Raw genomic sequence first — 21,106 nt, 5'->3', positions numbered from 1 at the left:
TCTGGCTAAAAAAATAAACTCGGAGCAAAAGCACAGCAGGAGGTCCACAGAAAGAACTTCTGATTATTACCCCTGAAAGGACTGTGATGGGGAAAATATGAGTGTGGGTCACACCTCTGCTCTGCCTTGCCGTGATAACCCTCACACCAGATAAAAACTGCCTGAAACAGAGCAAAGGATCCTCGGAAAAGAATCCTCCCCACATGTGAGAGCCTGTGAGCGTGTTGTGACAGTGAATTCCCAGTTTCAGCCAGACCTCAGCGCCGGGACTGGTGTGATTGGCAGGCAGTAATTGCACAGCTAATGAGTGATGATGATGATGATGAGTGATAATGGGTGAAAGGCTGAGGCCAAGGGAGGGAAGGCACCACAGAGGGCAAGAGGCGGACAAAGCAAGAGGCCAGAGCAGAGATAGAGCCTGGAGCGCTCCCGGAGGGAATCCATGGGTACACGGGGAATCAGGGGCAGCTGGGGTTGGAAGGGACCTCTGGAGACCCGCCCAGCCCAACCGCACTGCCAAGGCAGGGTCACCTGGGGCGGGTGACACAGGAACGCGTCCGCAGGGTTCTGACGGGGCTGAGGGCGCGGCAGCGGGCCCGGCGGGGTGAGCTGAGGGCTGAGGGTCCGGCTGCACTGAGGGTGAGCTGGGGCTGAGGTAGAGGGTCAGACAGGGCTCAGGGCGAGGGCGGGGCTGATGCGGAGGGTCAGACGGGACGGTCCCGGCCCCGGGGCTGTGGTTCTGGGCCGGGGTCGTGGCTCCGGGCCGGGGTCGTGGCTCTGGGCCGGGGTTTGGCTCTGGGCCGGGTCTCATCCCCGCCCCCCCCTCCCTCGCCCTCAGGGGCCGCCCTCCCCTCACGGCGCCGGCGGCGGGAAGCGCGCGCGCAGCCCCGCCCCTCGCCCCGCGCACGCGCGCTCCCCGCCCCCTCACCTCCTCCACGTCGCGCGGGAGGGGCCGGCGTTCGAAAAATGCCCGCGGCCTCCCATTGGTCGCCGGCGCGAGAGGCCACGCCCCCCACCGGCGCCCGCCGCGGCCACGCCCCCTCCCCTCACGGCGCCGCCCCCGCCCCTCCGCCCCCGCCGGTCCCGCCGCCGCCATTGGAGGGCGCCGCCGCTTTGTCCGCCGGGCCCGGTGAGTCCCGGCCCCGCCCGGCCCCGGCCGCGGCAGCGGGGCCGCCACCGGGAGGCCGCGGGTGGTGCGCGCGGGGCGCGGGGGCGGCCTGGCGGCGCCGCCGGAGAGGCCCCGGAACTGCCCTCAGCGCGACCCCCCCCCCCCCGCGCCGTGACAGGCCCGAGGCAGCGGGGGTGTCGCGACGGGGTGTCGCGACACGCAGCGCGGGCGGGGCGCGGTGCCGCTGGGGGGGCTCGGCCCGGCGCAGGCCCGAGGGGCGGCCCCGGGTGTCGCGGGGCCTGGCGGGGCCTCACAAAGGAGCTGCGGGGCCCGGGCGGCCCCAGAGCCGGCACCGCGCGGGCCTCGGGAAGGTCAGGGGCGGAAGGGGCCGACACGGCCGCGACACAACAAATAATCGCTATTTATAAACTTAGGCAGCGCCTTGGCCTTCCCGCCTCCCGGCCGCTTTGGCTGTGCGGGTGTTTTTTGGGTGTTTTTCCTGCACAGAGTCACTTCCGAGAAGTGCCGCCGCTCCGGGGAAACCTCTGTCTGGCTGCGCTTCCTAAAAAGAGGTCCCTAAGAGCCCTCGGCGGTTCCGGAGTGTGAGGGTACAGACCTGCGTGAGGCTCCCAGGCGCTGCCGAGAGCCTCCCTGAGCCCAGGTGGCCACAGCCTGGGTAAAGAATGTTAATGCCCCTCCTCCCCTCGGTGCACAGGCTCGGCGTGGTAAAGGCTGTTAAAGTCCACTCGGGAGCGGGGCTGTTCCCGACAGGCTCCCATTCCCAGTTGTTATGCGTATTGACACTCTGCGCTGTGATTTCTTTTTTTTTTTTTTATACCTAAAGCATCATAAAGATTTAAGGAGAGAAGGAGCAGCTGCCAGAATCTCGGCTGGTGTAAGCTGGTGTAGCCCCACCAGCTTACCTGCTTCACCTGGGGGCAGCTCCAGACCAGGGAGGCTTCTCACCTGTATTTTAACTATTTCCCCCCTCACCGGTGTCTGCAAACCACTAAGCCCGTCCTGCAAGAGAGGAAAAGTTGGCCCATGCAAAAGTTGGTTGTGGGTGTGTTCGCTCCTTTATACAGTGTAGCAGAGACCGATAGTTTGGGTAGTTTGTTTCTATCTGTGGTTTTTCGCAGCCACTCAAGTATTTCTCACTCTTCAGGAGCGTTACCGAGTTATCTCTGGGTTAACAAGTGTGTCACTTCCCAGTTCTTATCTCACTGTTGAGTAAGAGTTGCACTCAGTACATGACTTTTGTTTGTTTTGACCATAAATAGTATTTTTAGCATCTTCAAGAAAGAGGTGGCCAGCAGACCTTGGCAGGCAGTGCCCATTGAGGAGGGAAAGGATCGGAAGTGCTGGTGTTTATAAATATTGTCACTCCTCCGGGAGGGCAGTGAGAGGAGAGGGAGGTGAGCTCAGTTCAGGCACTGAGGTGTTGGATGGACCGGGCAGGAGAGCACTGACCTTCCTCAGGAATCGGTGGATAGAGTGGGAGATCCTTGGAAATCAGGAATGAATGGGGGTGAGAAGTACTCTTTTTGGGAGTAAATGCTTCGAACAAAGTGGCTTTTGCAGCTTTTTCCCCTTTAGCTGTGTGCTAAATTATCTCCTCAATGCATCGTTCACGTTCCTCAGGTAGAAGCTCATTAAATTATTTCTGTCCAGAATATCTTTTCCTCTTGTATTTTCCTTTTCAGCAGAAAGGGATGTGTGAATCTTTTGGCAGTGCTTTGTTACACGTGACCTGAGGTCCTCTGAGGATTTTAACTTCCATGAGAGAGAATAAAAGTTTTCCATTGATGGACTCTAATGTAAGGTGTAGGTAGATTTTATACAGACTGCAAAGAAATAATGGCTTTTATCATGTATAGTTTTGTCTGTAGGATAATAAGTGGTGGCTGAGTAATAGTTTGGGAGGAAGGTTTATACAGTGGGTTTAAGTTTAATCTGTCTAGGCAAGGAGGACATGGCCTGTAAAAGGTTCAGATGTAACATTTGCAGCCTAAATTTTCACTCAATTGTCAGCAGTTTGTCAGCATTCATAAAGCTGCATCCTGAATGAAGGCATTTTATCCAAGGCTGTGAAACTTTCAGCAGGAGATTTTCATGTTGGAGTAGTTTAAAGTTGGTGACCTAAACTTGCTTTAAACCTGAAGCTGAACCCTGTGCACTCTGATGGGGGTGATTTCATCCTCAGCAGCTTGTGGCAGTGGCAGCCTGTGGAGAATCTGGATCAAGGACCATTTTAGCCAAAAACCATTTCAAACTGTTGTCCCACAGAGATTGTCACTGTCACAACCCTGAGCATCAGTGCAGAGGCTATTTTGAGACAGCTGTGCAAGCAGAAATTCTGCTTCATATTAATCCCTTGGCTGAAGTTTTTGGGATTTCTGGGTGTGATGGTGCTGTAATTTAAGGTGCACACTGGCTGTGACTCTGCGTGGGGACACGAGGAGAAACTCCTGGATATAGGAGTGGAAGATAATCCAGGCCACGGAGACGATCTGCTGTCACTGCCTTCTGTGCAGGTCACAGATGGATGGGAGAGAATCTGTAACCTGTGAGTGATTTTATACTGAGCTTGGGGTGAAGAGCAGTGGAGGTGAGGCAGGAATTTACTTCTGTTTTAATAAACCTCTTTGCAGATTGAGCTGGCTTGGGGTGGGTGGTGTTAGACCCTCTCAGGGACGAAGTGCTGAGCTCAGCTCTGGGTGGCAGCATCAGTCTCACTCCAGTAATGAGCCTTTTTCTTCTTTCTTTTTTTTTCTCCTTTTTTTTCCCTTTTTTCCTTTTTTTTGTTCAGTGAAAGCAGCATCTGTGTGCACAGAAGGGCAGGGGGGCAGTTTTTGCTGTACTCTGTAAAAGTCAGGACAGGCAAGGTGTGAGTCCGGTTGCATTCGTAGCATTTGGAGCCAGAGGCCCAAACTCAACCCTGAATGAAAGTATTTTCGAATGGAAATAGATCTTTGTGCTTACAAAAACTCTCCTTTGGGTGTCTGCGTGTAGGAATTCCTGTTTGGACACTGCAAGCATGAGGGATTTTCCCTGTGCGTGGGGGTTGGTTGTTCCCCCCATCACCCCATTTAGGGAAGGGGTGGATGGAAAGGACACTGTAACACAGTCAGCCCAAGGAATGTGTTGCCTGGGAGCTCTTGGATCCATGTCCTGGACCACTGTTCCTGTTTAATTGGAACAAGCTGCTTTCTGCAGCAGCTCAGGTAGCCTGGACCAGATCCCTGGGAGCCTCCACTGCAGGAGAGCTGCAAACACAGCCCTTGGACTGAATGAGCTGCAAAGTCTGGGCAGCTGGGACACATCCCAGGAAAGCAGTGGCCATCAGGATGGGGATAAACCCCGGTAAATGGCAGCAGAAGGGATGGGAATGCCAGCTGTGCTCGGCCACGTGTGAGGGAGTTTCCGAGCAGGTTGCCAGACAAGGATCAGAAGTGGGGACTAACTCGTATTTTGTATCCCATAGCACATTTTATTCCCTTGCACAACTTCAGGCTGGTTTAAATGACCAACTACTGCTGGTCTGACCTAAGCAAGTCCAGCTCAGTCAGCTGGAAAAGCCAAAGGCAGGGCAGTGAGTGCTGGAAGGGCTCAGGGAAGCAGCAGTGACAGTTTCTGAGATGTTTAAATGCTCTTCAGCTTTATAGAGTAGTAAGCAATTGCACAGTAATCAATAGCCTGGTTTTTAAATCCAATTTTACTTTGCTTCTTAAGCCTTTCTGACAATAAATAGTTGTTCTTATTTGCACTGCTTGTAAGATCGTTGGGTTTGTATCCCTTGACACCTTCAAGTACATAAAAACTGGTTTTTACCCCTTTTTGACCTCATTTCTAGACTGGGGTCATGTGCTTTATACCTGTCCCATCTCAGTGCATCCATCAGCCGTTCGTGTGATGTGACAGAAAGGGGACACCCCCCAGCTCAGGACTGGCCAAGCTTCCTCATTTTCCAATTGCTCATTTCCAGCAGCCTCACACTTGGATTGCCGAGTTCCAAACCTGATTGATCCCGAAACGTTTTCCCTCCAAGGGAGATTGAAGGCTGAGATAAGTTGAAATATCTTATGGCCAGCAGAAATGCAAGGACTCAGCCAAACTGTGCCTCAAATTAATTTTTTTTTGAATATTTTCGTGTCTGTTACATTAGTGTGGGGACTGCACACTTCTGAAATGTTATCCAAAATGTGTCTCACTTGAAGCCTCCCTTTCCTTTGGCTCTAACAATGTGCTGATAACTCAGGAGAGAATGGTTACAGTTTCTCGTAACAGTTCCTGGAAAGCTCCCTGTACCTTTGGATCTTCCATTAGTGGGCATTCCCTGAGCTGGGAGACTGGACACGTTCCAGAAAACCAGAAATTTGGGGGGTTTTGCTGCTTATCAGATGGATTACCAGCTTTGGAAGAACTGGTTCATCTTAGTTTGGGAACCTGTGAACCTGCATTCAAAGGACCTTTAGGACAATGGGTGTGAGTAGCTGTGTGAGGAGTAACTTTCTGTGCTCCTGTGAATCCTGGTGGTTGTTTCATTGCTGATGCAATTCTGTTTTTCTGAGTAGACCACGTTTCAGTGTTCATGACAGTTGTCCAACAAGCACCTTGAAAACTGCATCCTCAGCTGGTGGCCTCGTCCCCTTTCTAAGCACAACGTTTGTTTGGTGTTTGTATAAATCAAAATACACTTATTACTTTAATTTTACTGTTATTAAGAGTGATGCTTGTGATTGCAGCTGTGCTTCCTGTTTAGAGCTGTCTTTTGAAATAGGGTGTTCAGGTAATGTTTTGTGTGGTTTGATTTTTCCATTCAATAAAATTTTTTTTTTTTTTTTTGAGGGGGGAATGAGTTTTTCTGCATCTGTTGCAAAACCACCTTCATCTTTTTGAGGGGCTAAATTCAGGCCTGTTGGTGGTCGATATTTCACACCCAGGGCAGAAAATGACTTTTGATCCCTGTGTGGAAAGGAAGGGGCTGAGCAGGTGCAGTGAGATGCTCTCACAAGGTGGGCCTGTGACTTTGCCCCTGGAGACTCTCAGTGCTTTGAAGTCAGGAGGGGATTATCCTCCTGCCCCCTTGATTCCCTTTGGAGCAGGAGATGATCCATGCAGAGGGAATCCACAATTTCTGCTGGGTTCTGCCTTCTTTGCCTGCACTGTAGGCACAGAAGTGAGGAATTGTGATAAGTTTTACTCTTCAGAGCAAAAAGGTTTGTGCGCTGATCTAAACAAAGAGGTTTTGAGAACTCAGGCGATTTTAAGTCAAAGTTTGGGAGTGCTGTATTTTCATGCACGTGCCATGCAGGTCACACAGTTTAAAATAAATAAAACCCAGGGCCAGCTCAGTCCCAGTGTGGCTTGTGTGTGTCATCCCAGGGAATGTGCCTTTTGTAGCCCCCAGCTGATTTCCCTGAGGAGGCATCTGGAGTTGGTTGTTTTGGGACTCATTTCAAAATGTTGGCATTTTTTTAAAGGACTTCAGGCTCTGCTTGCATGAAAAAACATTGGATACTGAGCTGAAGCCTGGTGAAAATTTTCATTTTTCCTCCCCCTTTCCACACTTGAGGAAGGATGATCCCTTAAAACAGGCCAAAAATGTGCTGGCCTGTAGTTCATATTTTCTAATTGGCCATTAGCATTTTTTTCCCCATCCTGACATTTCACAGGAAAGCTTCATTCATCTCCTTGTTTTTATTTTTTATTTTTTTTGTGGGAGTTTGGCATGTGGTGTGTTTTGGTTGTTCTGTTTGGTCTCAGAAGAAAACACACTGTGCTGCTGGGCTTCGCTTTCCCCGGTGCTGAGGCAAGGCTGTGGTTTCTCAGTGACTGTTCAGTTCCTGTCAGAAGTGCCTCTGATTGGGAATCTCCGGTGCTGGAAGATGAGAGGACTGTGTTTTGGGGCAGGAATTGGTGTTGGTGTGGTACAGGACAGCTGCTGACAGTGCTGAAAGTCATCTTGGAGGCAGGGCTGGCAGCGATGGTGGGTCTCTGCTCAAGAGCAAAACACTCACACTGGGCAAAATACTTATTAAAAGTGAAAATGTATGGAAAGTGCCTCCCTTTGAGCAAAAACCCACCCAGCACAGGGGACAGTGGGAGCATTTGGCGAGTTCTCTGTGAGGAAGAGCACAGGCTGGAGCTTGACTGGGGGTGGAACTGGGGAGGAGGGTGCAGCCCTGCTTTGCTGGAGGTGAGGCTTTGCCTCTGAGGGTTTTGGAGGGGAACTGAACGAGCCCATTTTGTGATGAGCCCTGTTGGGTGATGGAATCAGTGGAACCCTCTCCATAGGAGAGGCCAGTGCAGGCAGGTGGGCAACAGGTAAGAAAGGCTGTCACAGTGTAACAGGAGGAAGGACTGAGAGTTGGAGAGGGTTAAACTGAGCTTAACCTGTTTGGTATCCATGGCAGTGCATGTGTTTGGAGCAGAGTTTTGGAAAGCTTACCCCTTTTTGTGGCAAGCATGCAGAATGCTGGTTTGTTTGTTATGTTTTTTTTATCGACAGCCTCCTTCATTTCTTTAAACTGCATGGGGTTTAATTTGGGGTGGGGGCATGGTTTGGGTCCCCAGTGTTTGTGTTTCCTGCCTAACAGACTGAATGGTTTAATTCCTCACCCCCTGTGTCAGCTGCTGCTCTTACCCAGCGGCTCTGAGGGCCACAGTGCAATGGCTGCTTTTTGCTAACGCTTGCCCGGAATTTAAAGAGCCTTTTTATCTTTCAGCCATGTTTCAGTGGAGCAGCTCTGGCTTGCACCTTCCCCAGCTCTGCTCCATCCGTAGCTCTGCAGTTCCCATCCACGTTTCAGCCCCTCTGTTGAATGCAAGTGTTGCTCGTCAGCTGTGTCGGTCCCGAGCTGTAAATCATTTACCCTTTTCTTTTTGATCTTTAGTTTGATAGATGCGTGGACGTAGATGTTTTTGTTTTGTTAATTTTCACACCCCATCTTTTCTGTACTTTAGGTTGACTCCTCACTGCACTGTGAAAACCATTAGGAAAAAGTTCCTTGGGGTTAAAACCTGGGGCTCCACAGTGTTGGGGCTAGAAATTAATTTAAATGGCGACTGATCTGTCTGAAGCTGAACCCGTGCATCATAAGGCGCTTCCACTCTTAGCGGGAGCTCAGCTGATCCACACGGACAAGTTAAGTGAGGTAGGGGCTGGCCCTTTCTCCAAGCTTGCCCTTGGATCAGTCCTTGACTTCCAGTCCTGCTGAAGGTTACTCAGTACTCTTTCTCCCCTGCTTCCAGGAGACTCGACTGGGAGCCTAACAAACTCTGCATCCCCTCCCTGCTTTCCCTGAGATGATGTCTCTCTCCAAATCCTCACCTCTCATTTAATTTAGAATTGAAATTGCTTCTTTTATAACCGTAAAATACGAATCTATCCTCTCCTAGTACGCTTTGAAGGAGCTGGTTTGAGGGTTACTGTGCTTTAACATCCTGAAACATCCAAACCAGAACATTTCTACCTATGCTGCTTTGATTTGCTTTAATCCCGTTTCAAACCTTGCTGGTTCTTCCCAGCATCTTGTGGTGATTTTCACGTGCTCCTTGCAGAAAGTCGAAGACGACACGATGCCAATCCGTCGCTCCGTGAATTCCACCTCCCGGGAAACCCCTCCCAAGAGCAAACCTGCCGAGGGGGAAGAGGTCAAAGCAGGTATGGAACAGTTCAACAGTGGGTTGTTAAAAAGTGCAGCCAAACACAGGCTTGTGTTCTGAAACTCCCAAAAAACCCAACTGCCAAGGTTAAAGCATCACTAACGCTTGGCTCCTTGTCCCAGGCTTCTCCAGGATTATTGGAAGTTGTGTTTTGCAGACACTGTTTTCAGCTCGAACCCATTTGTTTTGTCTTTCGTACCCCTTGGCAAAGTCCTGACACTCCAGACATGAAAATCTGGCTAAATATAGTCCCTTTTAAGCTTGCACATCTTTGAGAGTAAAGAAAGTGGGAAGTTTCAGTAGTGTCAGGATGATGGCTTGAGATCAAAAGGTAGAGCTAATGAACAGAAAAACAAAGCATTTAATTTTTTTCTTTGTTTTTCTGAACAGAAACATTTTACCACAATGTGTCATAAAATCCAGTCTGGGCTGAGCAGCCTCACCTCAGTGTCTCAGAGTGTGTCACTTCACTATTACAATTGGTTTCGCTGACTTTGTCCTCTCTGGTGTCACAATTAACTGAATCCCATACAAAACCCTCTCTTAATTCACTGTACATTTTAAACACCTCCGTGGGAAAGCTGTGATGGGAATGTTCCAGGAATTCTTGAGCTGCACAGAGCAGCGATGGTGGGCAGCTCTTTATCCAAAACGTGTGGAATTTTGGTTTATATTCGTCGTATCTAGTAGGCAGCCTGGTCTCTAAGGCCTGTTCTCAGCTAAATATGTATTTGCTAAATTGATTTCTGACTGGATTTGATCCTTCTGATACACAAATGTTCCTACCAGTTACATGTGCAATCTAAAGCATCCCAAACCTGGAAAAATGGGATGGGATGGGATGGTAAATACCCTTCAAGTGCTTCTGGGTTTGAAGACAACTTGGTCATAAACAAAGCTACTTCATTGAATCCCAGACTGGTTTAGGTTGGAACGGACCTTAGAGCTCATCCCATTCCACCCCCTGCCATGGGCAGGGACATCTCCCACCAGCCCAGGTTGCTCCAAGCCCTGTCCAACCTGGCCTTGGACACTCCCAGGGCTGGGGCAGCCACAGCTTCTCTGGACCTGTGGCAGTACCTGTGTGTGTCTATCTACATTTCCTCTAGAGATGGGTGTTTCTGCACCTCCCTGAGTTAAAAACACTGAATGCTTAAACTATTGCAGAATCTCAGTGTGTCATGGCAGTGGTTTCCTCCCCCTTCCCCTGCCAGGCCTCTCTGCTGAGGGACAGCTGCAACAGCAACTCCTGGAGCTGAGAGGATTCCCCCTGACACTGGGGGAGTTGGTTCATTGTGAAAATGCTTCATGATGTTGTTTGCAGGTTTTCTGGCATTTGAGGGTTGATTGCACTTTATCAAAGCTCTTATCAGTAGTTTTCTTCACTTTTTAAGTTACATTTAAATCATTTATTTAAATTAGAGAAAAGAAAGCAGTGGGAAATAATTTTTGGGGTGTGTTTTAAGCCTTTTTTTTTTTTTCCCCTTTACACTCCTGAAGAATAGAAAGCTGGTTTTAGGCAGTAACTTGAAGCTTTTTCACATCTTTTAGATGCAGAAGTCACCTCTGAGGAATCTGCCTCTGTTGGAGAGGAACAGGAGACTGAAACCCTGCCTGCTGCATCCAATGAAGCAGAACAGCCAAAGGAACCTGAGAATGAAGCAAAGGGGGAAACAAAGTCCTCAGAAGAAACCAAAAAGGAGTAAGGCTTGCTTGGTGCTGAATTCAGGGAATTGGGTAGGATTCTGAAGGAAGTCAGGGCTTAGAGAGAGAAAGGGTGGTGGGAGAGATGGGGAAATGGGATGAGCCCCTTAAGGTGCTCATATTTCTCAGGAGGAAGCTGCTGATCATACATAGCTGCTGTTCTAGGACACACGTGAGGCTGAATGTCGGGACAGGCTCTCTTTTACTCACAGAAACCTCCAGATATTCTATAAATTATTTTAATTTAAGCAATGGCAGACATTCTGGGCTTGGGGGGGTGGTGTCTGTTGACTCTGTTTTAGTGCCTCTTGTCTTACTGTTGCTCTGTGTGCTCCCCAAGCGAGAAGGAGCAGGCCAAGGAGAAGGAGAAGAAGGTGAAGAAGACCATCCCTGCGTGGGCCACGCTGTCTGCCAGCCAGCTGGCCCGGGCACAGAAGCAGACCCAGATGGCAGCCACGTCCCGGCCCAAAATGGACGCCATTCTCACCGAGGCCATCAGGGTGAGCGGGACACGAGTGTTTCTTTGGTTCTGCTGCTGCAAAGCAGAACGATTTGTGTGCCTAAAATGCACTGTTTCAGCTTGCTGTCTGTCAGCAGTGTGTCAGGTGTGTGTGCTTCTGCCTGTGGAGCCAAAATGTGAGTCCATGAGGATGATAAAGGGCCCTGTAGCTGATTTCTTGGTTTAGAATTTGCTTCCCTCCTTAATTACATCATGAGAAACAGCCAGGATGGCCTAACCTGGTGGATTGCTGTCATGAGTTATTTGCTGTGCCTTCTGGATGCATTTAAATTTCTTTATCTTGATTAAGACATCTATTTGATGTGTGTTCTTTCTTCATCATTAACTTACTCTAATTCAGGACAGAGGGAGGTACTGTAAATCTTCATTCTCTTAAAAAAAATAATTGACAGCTTGTTCTGACTTAGTGATTCCTCTGCCTGATGTTAATAAAATGCTTTAGCAGTTGTGCAGTGTTGGTTTGCCAGAAGGTGCTGTATTTTCTGTTTTAAGCCGTTCCATGTCAGTGCTTCAGAGCAAGGGGGTGCTTGATGTGTGCTTGCTGTGCTGCCTTTGTGTTGTCTGCTCTTCAGCTACTCTGAAGGCAAAAGTTAAGTATTTCATTAGTCCTTTTAAGCTCTTGAGTCCTTGTGAGGAAGAGGCCAGCCCTGGCACCCTGTGCATCAGTCCAGTCTCTGTTCTTCCAGCCCCACTCAGGACAGTCCCAGTGCAGGTGGGTTCTACTGATGTTTTGTTTCTGTTTCAGGCCTGCTTTCAGAAGAGTGGGGCCTCGGTGGTTGCAATAAGGAAATACATCATCCACAAATACCCTTCCCTGGAGCTGGAGAGGAGAGGGTATCTCCTGAAGCAGGCACTGAAAAGGGAGCTGGAGAGGGGAATCATCAGGCAGGTAAGAGCTGCTTTGTGGAGCAGCACTGGAGGTGGCAGTGGAAGGGAGACTTTTTACAAGAGCATGTGTGACAGGACAAGGGGAACGGCTTCGAACTGACAGACAGTAGGTTCAGGTTGGATACTGCAAAACAATCCCTCCCTGTGAGGGTGGGCAGGCCCTGGCACAGGGTGCCCAGAGAAGCTGTGGCTGCTCCAGCCCTGGAAGTGTTCAAAGCCAGATTGGATGGGGCTTGGAGCAAGCTGGGCTGGTGGGAGGTGTCCCTGCCCATGGCAGGAGCTGGGACTGGATGGGCTTTAAGGTCCCTTCCAACCCAAACCAGTCCATGATCCTGTGACTTACACAGGAGTTTCTTGACTCCATTGCTAATGGAGGTGTCTGGGTTGACCATGTTCTCCCTAGTGGAGGTTAATGAGGCTCTGTCTCCACTCTGTTAGACCTGACAGATTTCAGCACTGTTCTGGCACTCAGCTGCTTTGCACAGTTGGTTTTTGTGCAATTACTGACCGTTTCTGGGGGTTGTGTCACACAGCATTGCAGCACCCAGGAGTCCAGCAGTGGGTTTCTAACACTGCAATTTATGCCTGTGTTATCTGCCAGGATCTCCTGCTCAGGACAGCAGAGTCTCTATTAATGTCTGGCTGCAGCTTCTGATCTTATTGAAGTTTAAGTGGGTTCAAATCAGGCCTCTGCCATCACCAGGGTGACAACACATTCAATGTCATGAGATGTCATGATATCAGTGAGTCTCTCTCAAGTTGATATTATTCTGAGTTACCCTACTGAAGACTGAAATGGACTTTCTTTTGAACTAGGTGAAAGGAAAGGGAGCTTCTGGGAGCTTTGTGGTGGTGTCTAATGCAGGAAAAACTGTTCCAAAAGCCAGAGACAGAAAGGTAAGATGGATCATTTTAAACCATTCTCTGAAAAATCTTGCACTGAAACACACACACTTTATGTACCTAATCCCTACACAGAGAGTGTCCCCTCCTTGCTGTGTTTCTCCTCCTCAAGCACAGTCATTAAAACACCCTTCCCACTCACATCAGAATCAGAAAGCTACTATGAGAACTGAAAACCGAGTTGAATGATCAAATTCTTAGTTTTAAAATGTTTACATTAAACCCCTAGGCTTTGATTCAGAGGCAGAAAACTGAATAACCATGAAGCTCCTCCTCTGTCTTTACCTGGTAGAGAGAGATGCCTCTCAGGTATTGTAAGAGAGCTTTATACTGCTGCTGTGTCTGTTCTATCTGTTGTGTGGATAAAGGGAGCACTCCAGTCTCCAGGACTGCCAGGTGAACATTTTTCCATGAGCTGTGAGGGCAGAGGGAGGAAGAAGAAAAAATCCTAAAGCTGCTGGAAGAAACCTGCTGATGTTGGGTGTTGTTCTGAGGCAGTCAAATGTGATGGGGCTGGTTTTTTGAGCTTCGCAGTCAGTCATGGCTCCAGCACTGCTGTTCTCCACTCTGTGCTGTGCTGGGTGTGTGAAACACATTCCTAATGCTGCAGTCACAAAATCCTCACCTGGAATTGCCCATCCCCTGGGGGCTCCTCTCTGACCTCCCAGGGAGACCAAGAGCCCTAAAACTGAGGGAAATGGTCACACACTCGGTGTAGGGCACTGAAGGAAGGTAATTGCATTGTAGCTCTTTAAACAGAGGCCACTGGCCCCATGAGAAGTGTGAGCAAAGCACCTGATACCTGCTGAGACATGACTTCTCTCTGCAGCTTCTTGGTGTCTGTGTTTGTAGTTCCCTTCTCTGTGTGGCAGCAAAACAAATGTTTTTGGTGAATTCAGCTGGCTGGGGAGCAGCTCCCTCACCCACTGGACTGTTTGCAGAGCTGCTGTTCAGCATCAAATCACTGAACTTCAGCACATTTTCTCTATAAAGAGTAGACCTTTCTTTCCTGATCATACCCTCTCACTGTAACAAAAAGGATGGAGGAAAACTTAGAAGGGAGCGTTGGCTTCAATCAAGCTCTTATTGTGTTACCTCAGAAAAAAAATGGACTCGTGTTTAGCTGCTCATTTTGGGGAAGATTTGATCTGTGTAGATGGGTCCTGCCTTTGATGGGTTTTAATTTTCGTGTCAGAAAGGGTTGTAAAGCCCTGGAACAGGGCAGTGGTGGAGTCACCATCCCTGGAAGTGTTCAAGAAACGTGTGGATGTGGCCCTTGGGGACATGTTTAGTGGTGGCCCCGGCAGCACTGGGGGAACAGTTGGACTCAATGATTTTAAAGGTCTTTTCCAACCTTAATGATTCTGTGATTCTATGATTTTTCTCCTGTCTCTTTGAAGGGTAGCAGAGGAAAAATTTCTACAGAAAAAGGAAGGAAATCATTAAAAATAATGTTAAATACGCAGCAATTTGTATTTGTAAAGCTTTCCTAAGACTCCTATGAAAGTTCAGCCAAATTTGCTCCTTTTTACTTAAGGTTTTAAAGTTGTTAATTTAGAGAGCTACCTTCCAGCACCTGGTTTTCCAGCTCTGTGGCCGTGGCCAGGAGCTCTTCTCCCCACCTGGGCATTGGTGGTTCAGAAATCCAGAGTTTTGGGCCTCGCTGATGTGTTCAGGTGTGTGTGTTTCAGAAAAGCACCTCGGCCCCGACTGCAGAGCAGCAGGTGAAGCTGGAGGACGTGCTGCCCCTGGCCTTCACCCGCCTGTGCGAGCCCAAGGAAGCTTCCTACAGCCTGATCAAGAAATACGTGTCTCAGTATTACCCCAAACTCAAAGTAGACGTAAGGTAGGTTCTGGAGTCCTCTGGCAAGCAGAGGATCAGGGGAGCTCAGCCTTCCTCTGGCTCTGCCTCCCTCCATGGTGCTTCAGTCCCATCTTTAAGCAGGTGTTGCTCTGAGTGGCAGAGCCTGTGGAAAGCTTGAGGGAAAGCGGTGCCTTTTTCTGCATCCCCCATCCCAGTCTGTCCCTGACACTGCTCTGCACACCTTAACCAAACCCACGTGCCCTCAGCTGTGGGGATGTGAAGGCCTGGGGGTCTCATCCCACGTGGTTCTGGGTGCTTCAGCTGGCACACGTGTGCAGCAACCTCACAGTTTGCCTGTAGGGAGCGAGTTGAGGCTTGGGAAGCAAAGCCCTGTGTGTCACCTCCAACAGGGGCTCGTGTCAGCCCTTGGTCACCTGTGAGCTGACTGCCTGCCCACCACACCCAGCTGTGCTGTTGCAGGGAGGGAATCCTGCCCAGGGCAGGTGCCTGTTCCTGGCAGAGGCACCGAGCAGGTGCTGCAGCTCAGCTCCCACAGCGCTGCCTTGTTCCGTGTCACGAGCCCCTGACAGGGCTCCATTTACCGTGTCTGTACGTGGGCAGACAGCGCGGTGAGCGCCGCTCTGCTCACGCTCTGCACACGGTTGTTTCTCTGTTTGTTTTTGAAGCTGTCAGTGTGTGTCAGTAAAGCTTTCTCCTCCTGTGTTTCAGGCCCCAGCTGTTGAAGAATGCCCTGCAGAGAGCTGTAGAGAAGGGCCAGTTAGAGCAGATCACAGGGAAGGGAGCATCTGGGACATTCCAGGTCAGAGACTGAGTTCATCTTCTGTTGACCACAAGCCTTGGATGTCACTTACTGCGCCCTGTCCCCTGGTTTCACTGGGCACCCCTTTCTTCAGCGGCCTGGCACGTCCAGGCCTTGTCCAGCTCTGAAGCAGTAGGACTCTTGGTCTGCTCTTGGTCTCCATTTCAGGAGCAGACCCCCTGTTTCCTTGCTGAGCACGCTGCACACGCTGCCTCAGCTCTGACTCACCAGCACAGTAGGGAGCTGGTGGGGTGAGCCTTCCTTCCCATCCCTCACTGGAAGTGCAGCAGGTACCCCAGATGCCTGCTGTGTCTTTTACTCACGTCTGTGCCACAGAAGTCCCTCGGGTACATTTGGTCCGTGGGATGAGGATGATCTGATGTGTTTTGCTTTATCCCCTCCCCTGAGCGACTGGTGGTGTGTTTGGGGTCTGGGGTGAGGTGTTGCTGATGAGCCCCCCAGGCCAGCTGACTGACTGGGCCTGGCCTCCCACTGAGAGCTGGGAGAGCAGCGTTCCCTCTGCAGTGTTTAATGTTCAACGTATCTGTGCTAATGCAGGAGCGCCGACCCACCTGGTGCAGAGGAGCTTGTCCTGACCTGGTTTGGGAGAATTTTGTCTTGATGCTTTTCTCTTCCTCCTTGGAAAATAGCTGAAGAAATCAGGGGAGAAGCCCCTGCTGGGTGGGACTCTGATGGAAGACGCCATCCTGTCTGCTATTGTGGCCATGAACGAACCGAAGACCTGCTCCACCACAGCGCTGAAGAAGTATATCCTGGAAAATTACCCAGGGACCAACTCCAACTTCCAGGGTAAAGTACCAGCCATGTCACACTGCTGTGTGCTGACAGAGTTCTGCAGCTGCAGATGTGCCTGTGCAGCACCTTTAAACTGTTCCATCGAGCTTGCAGGGAGCTGCAGCTGCTCAGCTCTTTGTGCTGCAGAGATGCTCAGTGGTTTTAATTCCCATCAGTCCCTTTCAAGCCGGACAAAGGCCTGTTCCTGAGACAGAATGCATGATCCTCTTGTCTGTAGCCAGGAAGGGGGAATAGTATTCAAGTACTTGATTGCTCTTAAATCACCAAGTTGATTTCATCTGTCTCTCTCTGTTTTGAAAGGCGACAGCTTGCTATCAGTGCACTTCCTAATTGCTTTTTATTTAGAGAAGTTGCATAGTCTGACTTCTAAAAAAATTCCTGAGCACCCCTCTTACTGATTTGTTCGAGGTCCTTGTTTGGCTCTGATTTTTAAAAGGTCAAGCAGATGAGGAGAGAAATGAATCCCGTTGTATTTGGAAGGAGATGTGGCTTGTCTTTGTTTCCAGGAGTGACACTGATGTCTGGTTTGATGTTGGCTTTAGCAGAAGCAATGCTATCAGAGCTTTAAAGCAGATCTGGGAGTGGCTTATTTGGGTAATTTGGGCTGAGGCCTTCTGCCAGTTAGAGACTGATGTCAAGTGTGACTTCTTAATCTTAGGGCAGGGAAAAGAGCTTCCAGGCTTCCTAACTGGAATAAACCTTCCTGGAATGGTTTATTCTCAGGACCGTTGGAAATGTCCCTGGTCCTTAGAGGGCTGTGCTGAGCCAGCCTCCAGTGCTTGTCACTCCTGCAAGGCAGATAAAGAAATCTCAGCTGCAATCTGTTGTTTTCTTCCTCCTTCCGTTACGTAAAAGGAATTTTGATGATCTCTGCTTTGTTCTGAGAGCAACTGGAGGAAAATCTGATGAGATGAGAAAGCAGAGCCAGAGCTCAGCTCTCCTCCCCAGTTTATACCTCAGCTTATAACCGGACTTGACTGGGGTCAGTCAAATCCTTTACATGCTGCTGTTGATCTTTGGTACCCAGAGGAAAACCAGCCTTGGGGTTATAACCATAAACCTCTTTGGGACGTGTTTAAAGGGCAGCCCCCACTTTTCCCTGGGTTTGGAGGGAGCTCAATATGTAAATGGCCCCTCTAATTCAAGCTGGAAATGGTTCTGAACTGACTAAACCACCACAGCCCTTTGCCACAGACAAAGATCCCCTGTACTTGCACGGTTTGAGTTGCAATTCTTACCCAATGCACAATGGAATGGCTGAAATAAAAATCTGGAATCAAAGACTGGAATAAAAAGTGCATTTGTTGTATTTCTAGACCACATATTTTACCCTTTAGGAAACAAAACAAAAAGCAAAGCACAGAACAGGGAATGATGCAGCACATATGACATTTAGAACATGAGGAGGGCAAAAGCAGGGAAAAAGGCTTGTTTTAAAAAAACCCTTTGGAGGACAGGGTGAAGAAAGATGAGACCTGGGTTAAATTTGGACAGAAGTAGTTACATGGTGCTGCTGAATGCATTTGAAGGAGCATCCCTTGATCATGACATCAGAAACATGCACCATTCTTGACTTCTTCCCTTGAGAATGTAGAGCTACACCTGCCACGTGCTCAGGAACAAAAACACTTGCATCTTACTTGAAAATTGGCTGTGAGAGGATTTCCCATCCTGACTCCAGCTCTCCTATCAGAGGGCACTGCAGAGAGCAGTGAAGTCAGACAAGAGGACAAAGATAGTAACACAACCTCTCTCTGGTTTCTTTTCTCTTCCACAGTGCACCTACTCAAGAGAACCCTGCAGAAATGTGAGAAGAATGGCTGGATGGAGCAAATTTCTGGCAAGGGCTTCAGTGGAACCTTTCAGCTTTGCTTCCCTTATTATCCCAGGTAAAGAGCTTGGCTGTAAAATGATGTTCAAGAGAAGTTGTTGCACGGGTCAGGTTGCAGAGCTGAGGTTTATGAGCCAACCTTCTATTTACAAGGAGGTTGTGAGGGGTTTAGAAACTGATGAGCTGCCAAACTGTCCCCCTTACTCTGGCTGATGACATTGCTTGGGTGAACATAGAGCTGATTTCATTAGCAGGGTTTGCAGGGAAGGAGCAATCAGGGAAAGAGCCAGAGAAGAGGCCTGGGGCATTCCCAAGCTGTTGTGCTTCTACCACTGCAGAGACTGGGGAATGTTGGTTTGGGATAGCAGCAATCACAGAATTCTGGGGGCATTTCTAGGTTAGGCTCAAAGCTGTAACCTCAGGGGGAATCTGCTGTGCCAGAGGAGAGCCAGGGCTATCCAAGGCCTGCCAACCCTGGAGTCATATCCTTAGAGGCAACTCACACTCTGAGCAGCCCCCTCTTGTAGCCCAGATGTGCTCTACCCAGAGAAGCAGCAGGATGAGGACTCCGAGGAATCTGATGAGGAAGAAGAGGAGGAATCTGAGGAGGAAGAAGAATCTGAAGAGGAAGAGTCTGAGGAGGAAGAGCCCCCACCAAAGAAGAGGTATGGCAGCATGAGAGATGAGTGGGCTCCTTTGGATGAAATGAAAGTGTCTGTCACAGCTGTAGAGGGCTCAGGTGACTCTTGGTGTGGTCATTTATCCACAGGAATGTTGCTCACAGGTGTTGGAAGGAGAAGTTTCTAATTATTCCTTGCTCCAGAGATACTGATCTTCCCCTTTCCATAATTTGAAGCTTTCCTCTTTCTTCCTCCAGCTGAGAGAGAACCTGTGTTTATTCTTCATATTGCCTTTAGTCTCCTGCTTTATAAAGTGGGATGTTTCACACGGGGCTTTTTGTATTTACCAAGTGTTTCCTTAGGAAAACTCTTCCCTACAGTATTATTTGCAGCTCTGTAGCCAGACAAGAGAGCTGCCCTCACTCAGAATGTGGATTTAAGATGTGTTGTTCATTAAGTAATGAAATTCCATTTAGAGAGGAGAGGGAGTGCTGAGGGCTCTTAATTGTTCTGACAGCTCACTGATTCACTGTCATTATTTATTTGTTTATTTGCCTAAGGAAGGGGTTGGAAGCCTCTCTGGCAGAGCTCTGTGGGGATGGGCAGAGCTCAGCGTGGTGAGAGCTACCGGAGGAGCTCTTGTTCTTTGGGATGCAGCTCACGGAATGTGCTGCTGCGTGAGGAGCAGCCGTGGCAAAGAACAGGGATGCCAAGATCTGCCTCGTTACTGCCTGTTGCTGACAGCAGCTCTGCTCCTGGCACCCTTACACCTCCACTGAGCTCCTGTGCTGTCTCTCTTCCTGACAGGATGCAGAAGAGACCACCTCCCAAATCCCGGAGCAGGGCCCCTCCGATGAAGCGAAGAGAGTCCAAACCCAAGCCAAGGAAAACCCCCGCAGCCCGCCGGGGGAAAGCAAAGCCCCCTCCCAAGGTTAAGACCCCTGCTAAGAAAGCCAAACCAGCAGCCCCAGCCATCAAGAAACCCTCTGGGGGCAGCTCTTCCAAGAAACCAGCAGCCAGCGGGAGGAAGGAAGTGAAACCCTCGCCTAAGGGCAAATCCACCATGAGGAAATCTCTCCGGGCAAAAAAGTAAAATGTTTCCAGTGTCAGGGAACCCCATGGTCAAATCCACAATCTTGTTTTATAAGTCAACGTGCATTTGTATTTTAGTTCTGATGCTTAAACACTTCTTTTAATTTTTTTTTTAATTTTTTTTTTTTCTTGAATGGGGAAAAAGCTGAAAACTAAATCAAACCGCCCCGAGCGTTCGGTAGATCTCGATGCTGTGCCTCGTGCCTGCCCCTCCCCTGGAACGAGTCATCTTTAGTTTCTGCAATAATTTTAGGACTTTTCTAGGGCGTCTCTAATCTGTACATTTACGGTGTTCCGCGTGGGTTCCGGGGGGAGGGTTGGCTTTTAAAACAATTCTTCAAAGAAGATCTTTATATCTTTAGACAGCAGGAACAGGATGACTGGGGGAATGTGATTCTCTAATGAGAAGGTGCCGCGGCAGAAGAGTCCTCCCCACATCCCTGCATGCCGAGGGCCTTGGCGCTCCCGTGGGGGAGCCGTGTACATACAGCACTTGCACTGAGCCCCGAGGTGCTGCTTTCCTCAGAGCCACGGGCTGAGGGTGGGGCACACCCAGCTCCTCCAGGGCTGTGTGACGAGGGTGAGTCGCATCTTCGGCCTCTCCTGAGGGTCTGGTGCCAGAGGGGCTCCAAAAGGGGCAGTTCTCGATCAGGCGGGGGATTTGAATTAGTGTTTCCACGCCACATCTGTTACCTGAAAACCAAAATATATCAGAGTCTTCTCGAATCCAACTTTCAGATGTTTTTAAGAGATGAAAAAAAAAAAGCCTGAGTTTGTCCCCTCTTGTTTACCCTTTTTTAAAGAGAAGTTGGAGAGCTATACAATTGCTAATGTAGAGATGTTGATAAGTGAAGAACATGCGGTTTGCTAAAATAAAATGAAACTAGATTCCAGGCCTGCTTCCTGTGTCCTTTCTCTCCTCGCCACAGCTTCTCCTCCTGGAAAGGTAGAGAGGAGGGAGTACAGTCCCCAGGGACTGCTGCAGAGGCAGATCTTTGTTAAAAGCACAGTGCCAGTGTGATTTAGCCTGAGCCCCTGCCAAGCTCTGTAGTTGGACCAACTCCTGACCTTTCTCTTCCCTGTTTTTTCTGGAGACAAAGGTGAGCGAGAAGAAAGCTCTGTTGGAACCTCTTCCCCCGTGGGATCAGCGGGGACCAAAAAAGCCCAGCTGAAACCTCCTCCCCCTGCCCTGCTCAACACAGCAGCACCTTCAAAGCACATCTTGCCACGTCCCCAGCTCAGCCGTGCCCAGGGCAGCGATTCCGATGGGATCTGACAGTCTCCAACGTGCCTTTGCAAAGAGCTGTGCACGAACTGTGCTGAGAGGAGGGG

The 21,106-nt window shown here is 49.6% G+C and overlaps 1 protein-coding gene across 2 annotated transcripts; it reads left to right on the top strand.

Annotated features, from left to right (window-relative positions):
• Window positions 1–1,077: 1,077 nt before the first annotated feature.
• HP1BP3 (heterochromatin protein 1 binding protein 3) lies at window positions 1,078–20,667 on the top strand. Of its 2 annotated transcripts, XM_050322692.1 has the most exons (13): window positions 1,078–1,129; window positions 8,075–8,265; window positions 8,672–8,774; window positions 10,328–10,478; window positions 10,821–10,980; window positions 11,746–11,889; window positions 12,705–12,785; window positions 14,483–14,637; window positions 15,325–15,415; window positions 16,066–16,225; window positions 18,009–18,120; window positions 18,590–18,727; window positions 19,490–20,667. In XM_050322692.1, exons 2-13 carry the CDS (start codon window positions 8,170–8,172, stop codon window positions 19,773–19,775), a joined length of 1,677 nt encoding a protein of 558 aa, XP_050178649.1. In that variant the 5' UTR covers window positions 1,078–1,129; window positions 8,075–8,169; the 3' UTR covers window positions 19,776–20,667. The 2 variants fall into 2 exon arrangements, with proteins under 2 accessions (XP_050178649.1, XP_050178650.1); XM_050322693.1 differs by lacking the exons at window positions 1,078–1,129; window positions 18,009–18,120; window positions 18,590–18,727; window positions 19,490–20,667 and having other exon boundaries at window positions 1,483–8,265; window positions 15,974–16,109.
• Window positions 20,668–21,106: the final 439 nt, after the last annotated feature.

The sequence above is a fragment of the Myiozetetes cayanensis genome, unplaced genomic scaffold (assembly GCF_022539395.1).
Source record: "Myiozetetes cayanensis isolate MyiCay16 unplaced genomic scaffold, myiCay2020 scf28, whole genome shotgun sequence".
NCBI classification, from domain to species: domain Eukaryota; kingdom Metazoa; phylum Chordata; class Aves; order Passeriformes; family Tyrannidae; genus Myiozetetes; species Myiozetetes cayanensis.
Note: the sequence above shows the minus strand (reverse complement) of the source record. Positions and strands in the feature narration are given on the sequence as shown.

Bases quoted from the DNA above. Each gene is read 5' to 3' on its own strand.
- HP1BP3 (XM_050322692.1), top strand. From the start codon at position 8,170: ATGGCGACTGATCTGTCTGAAGCTGAACCCGTGCATCATAAGGCGCTT. The intron at 8,266-8,671 runs GTAGGGGCTGGC...TGCTCCTTGCAG, and splicing joins ACACGGACAAGTTAAGTGAG to AAAGTCGAAGACGACACGAT. The intron at 16,226-18,008 runs GTAAAGTACCAG...TCTCTTCCACAG, and splicing joins GACCAACTCCAACTTCCAGG to TGCACCTACTCAAGAGAACC.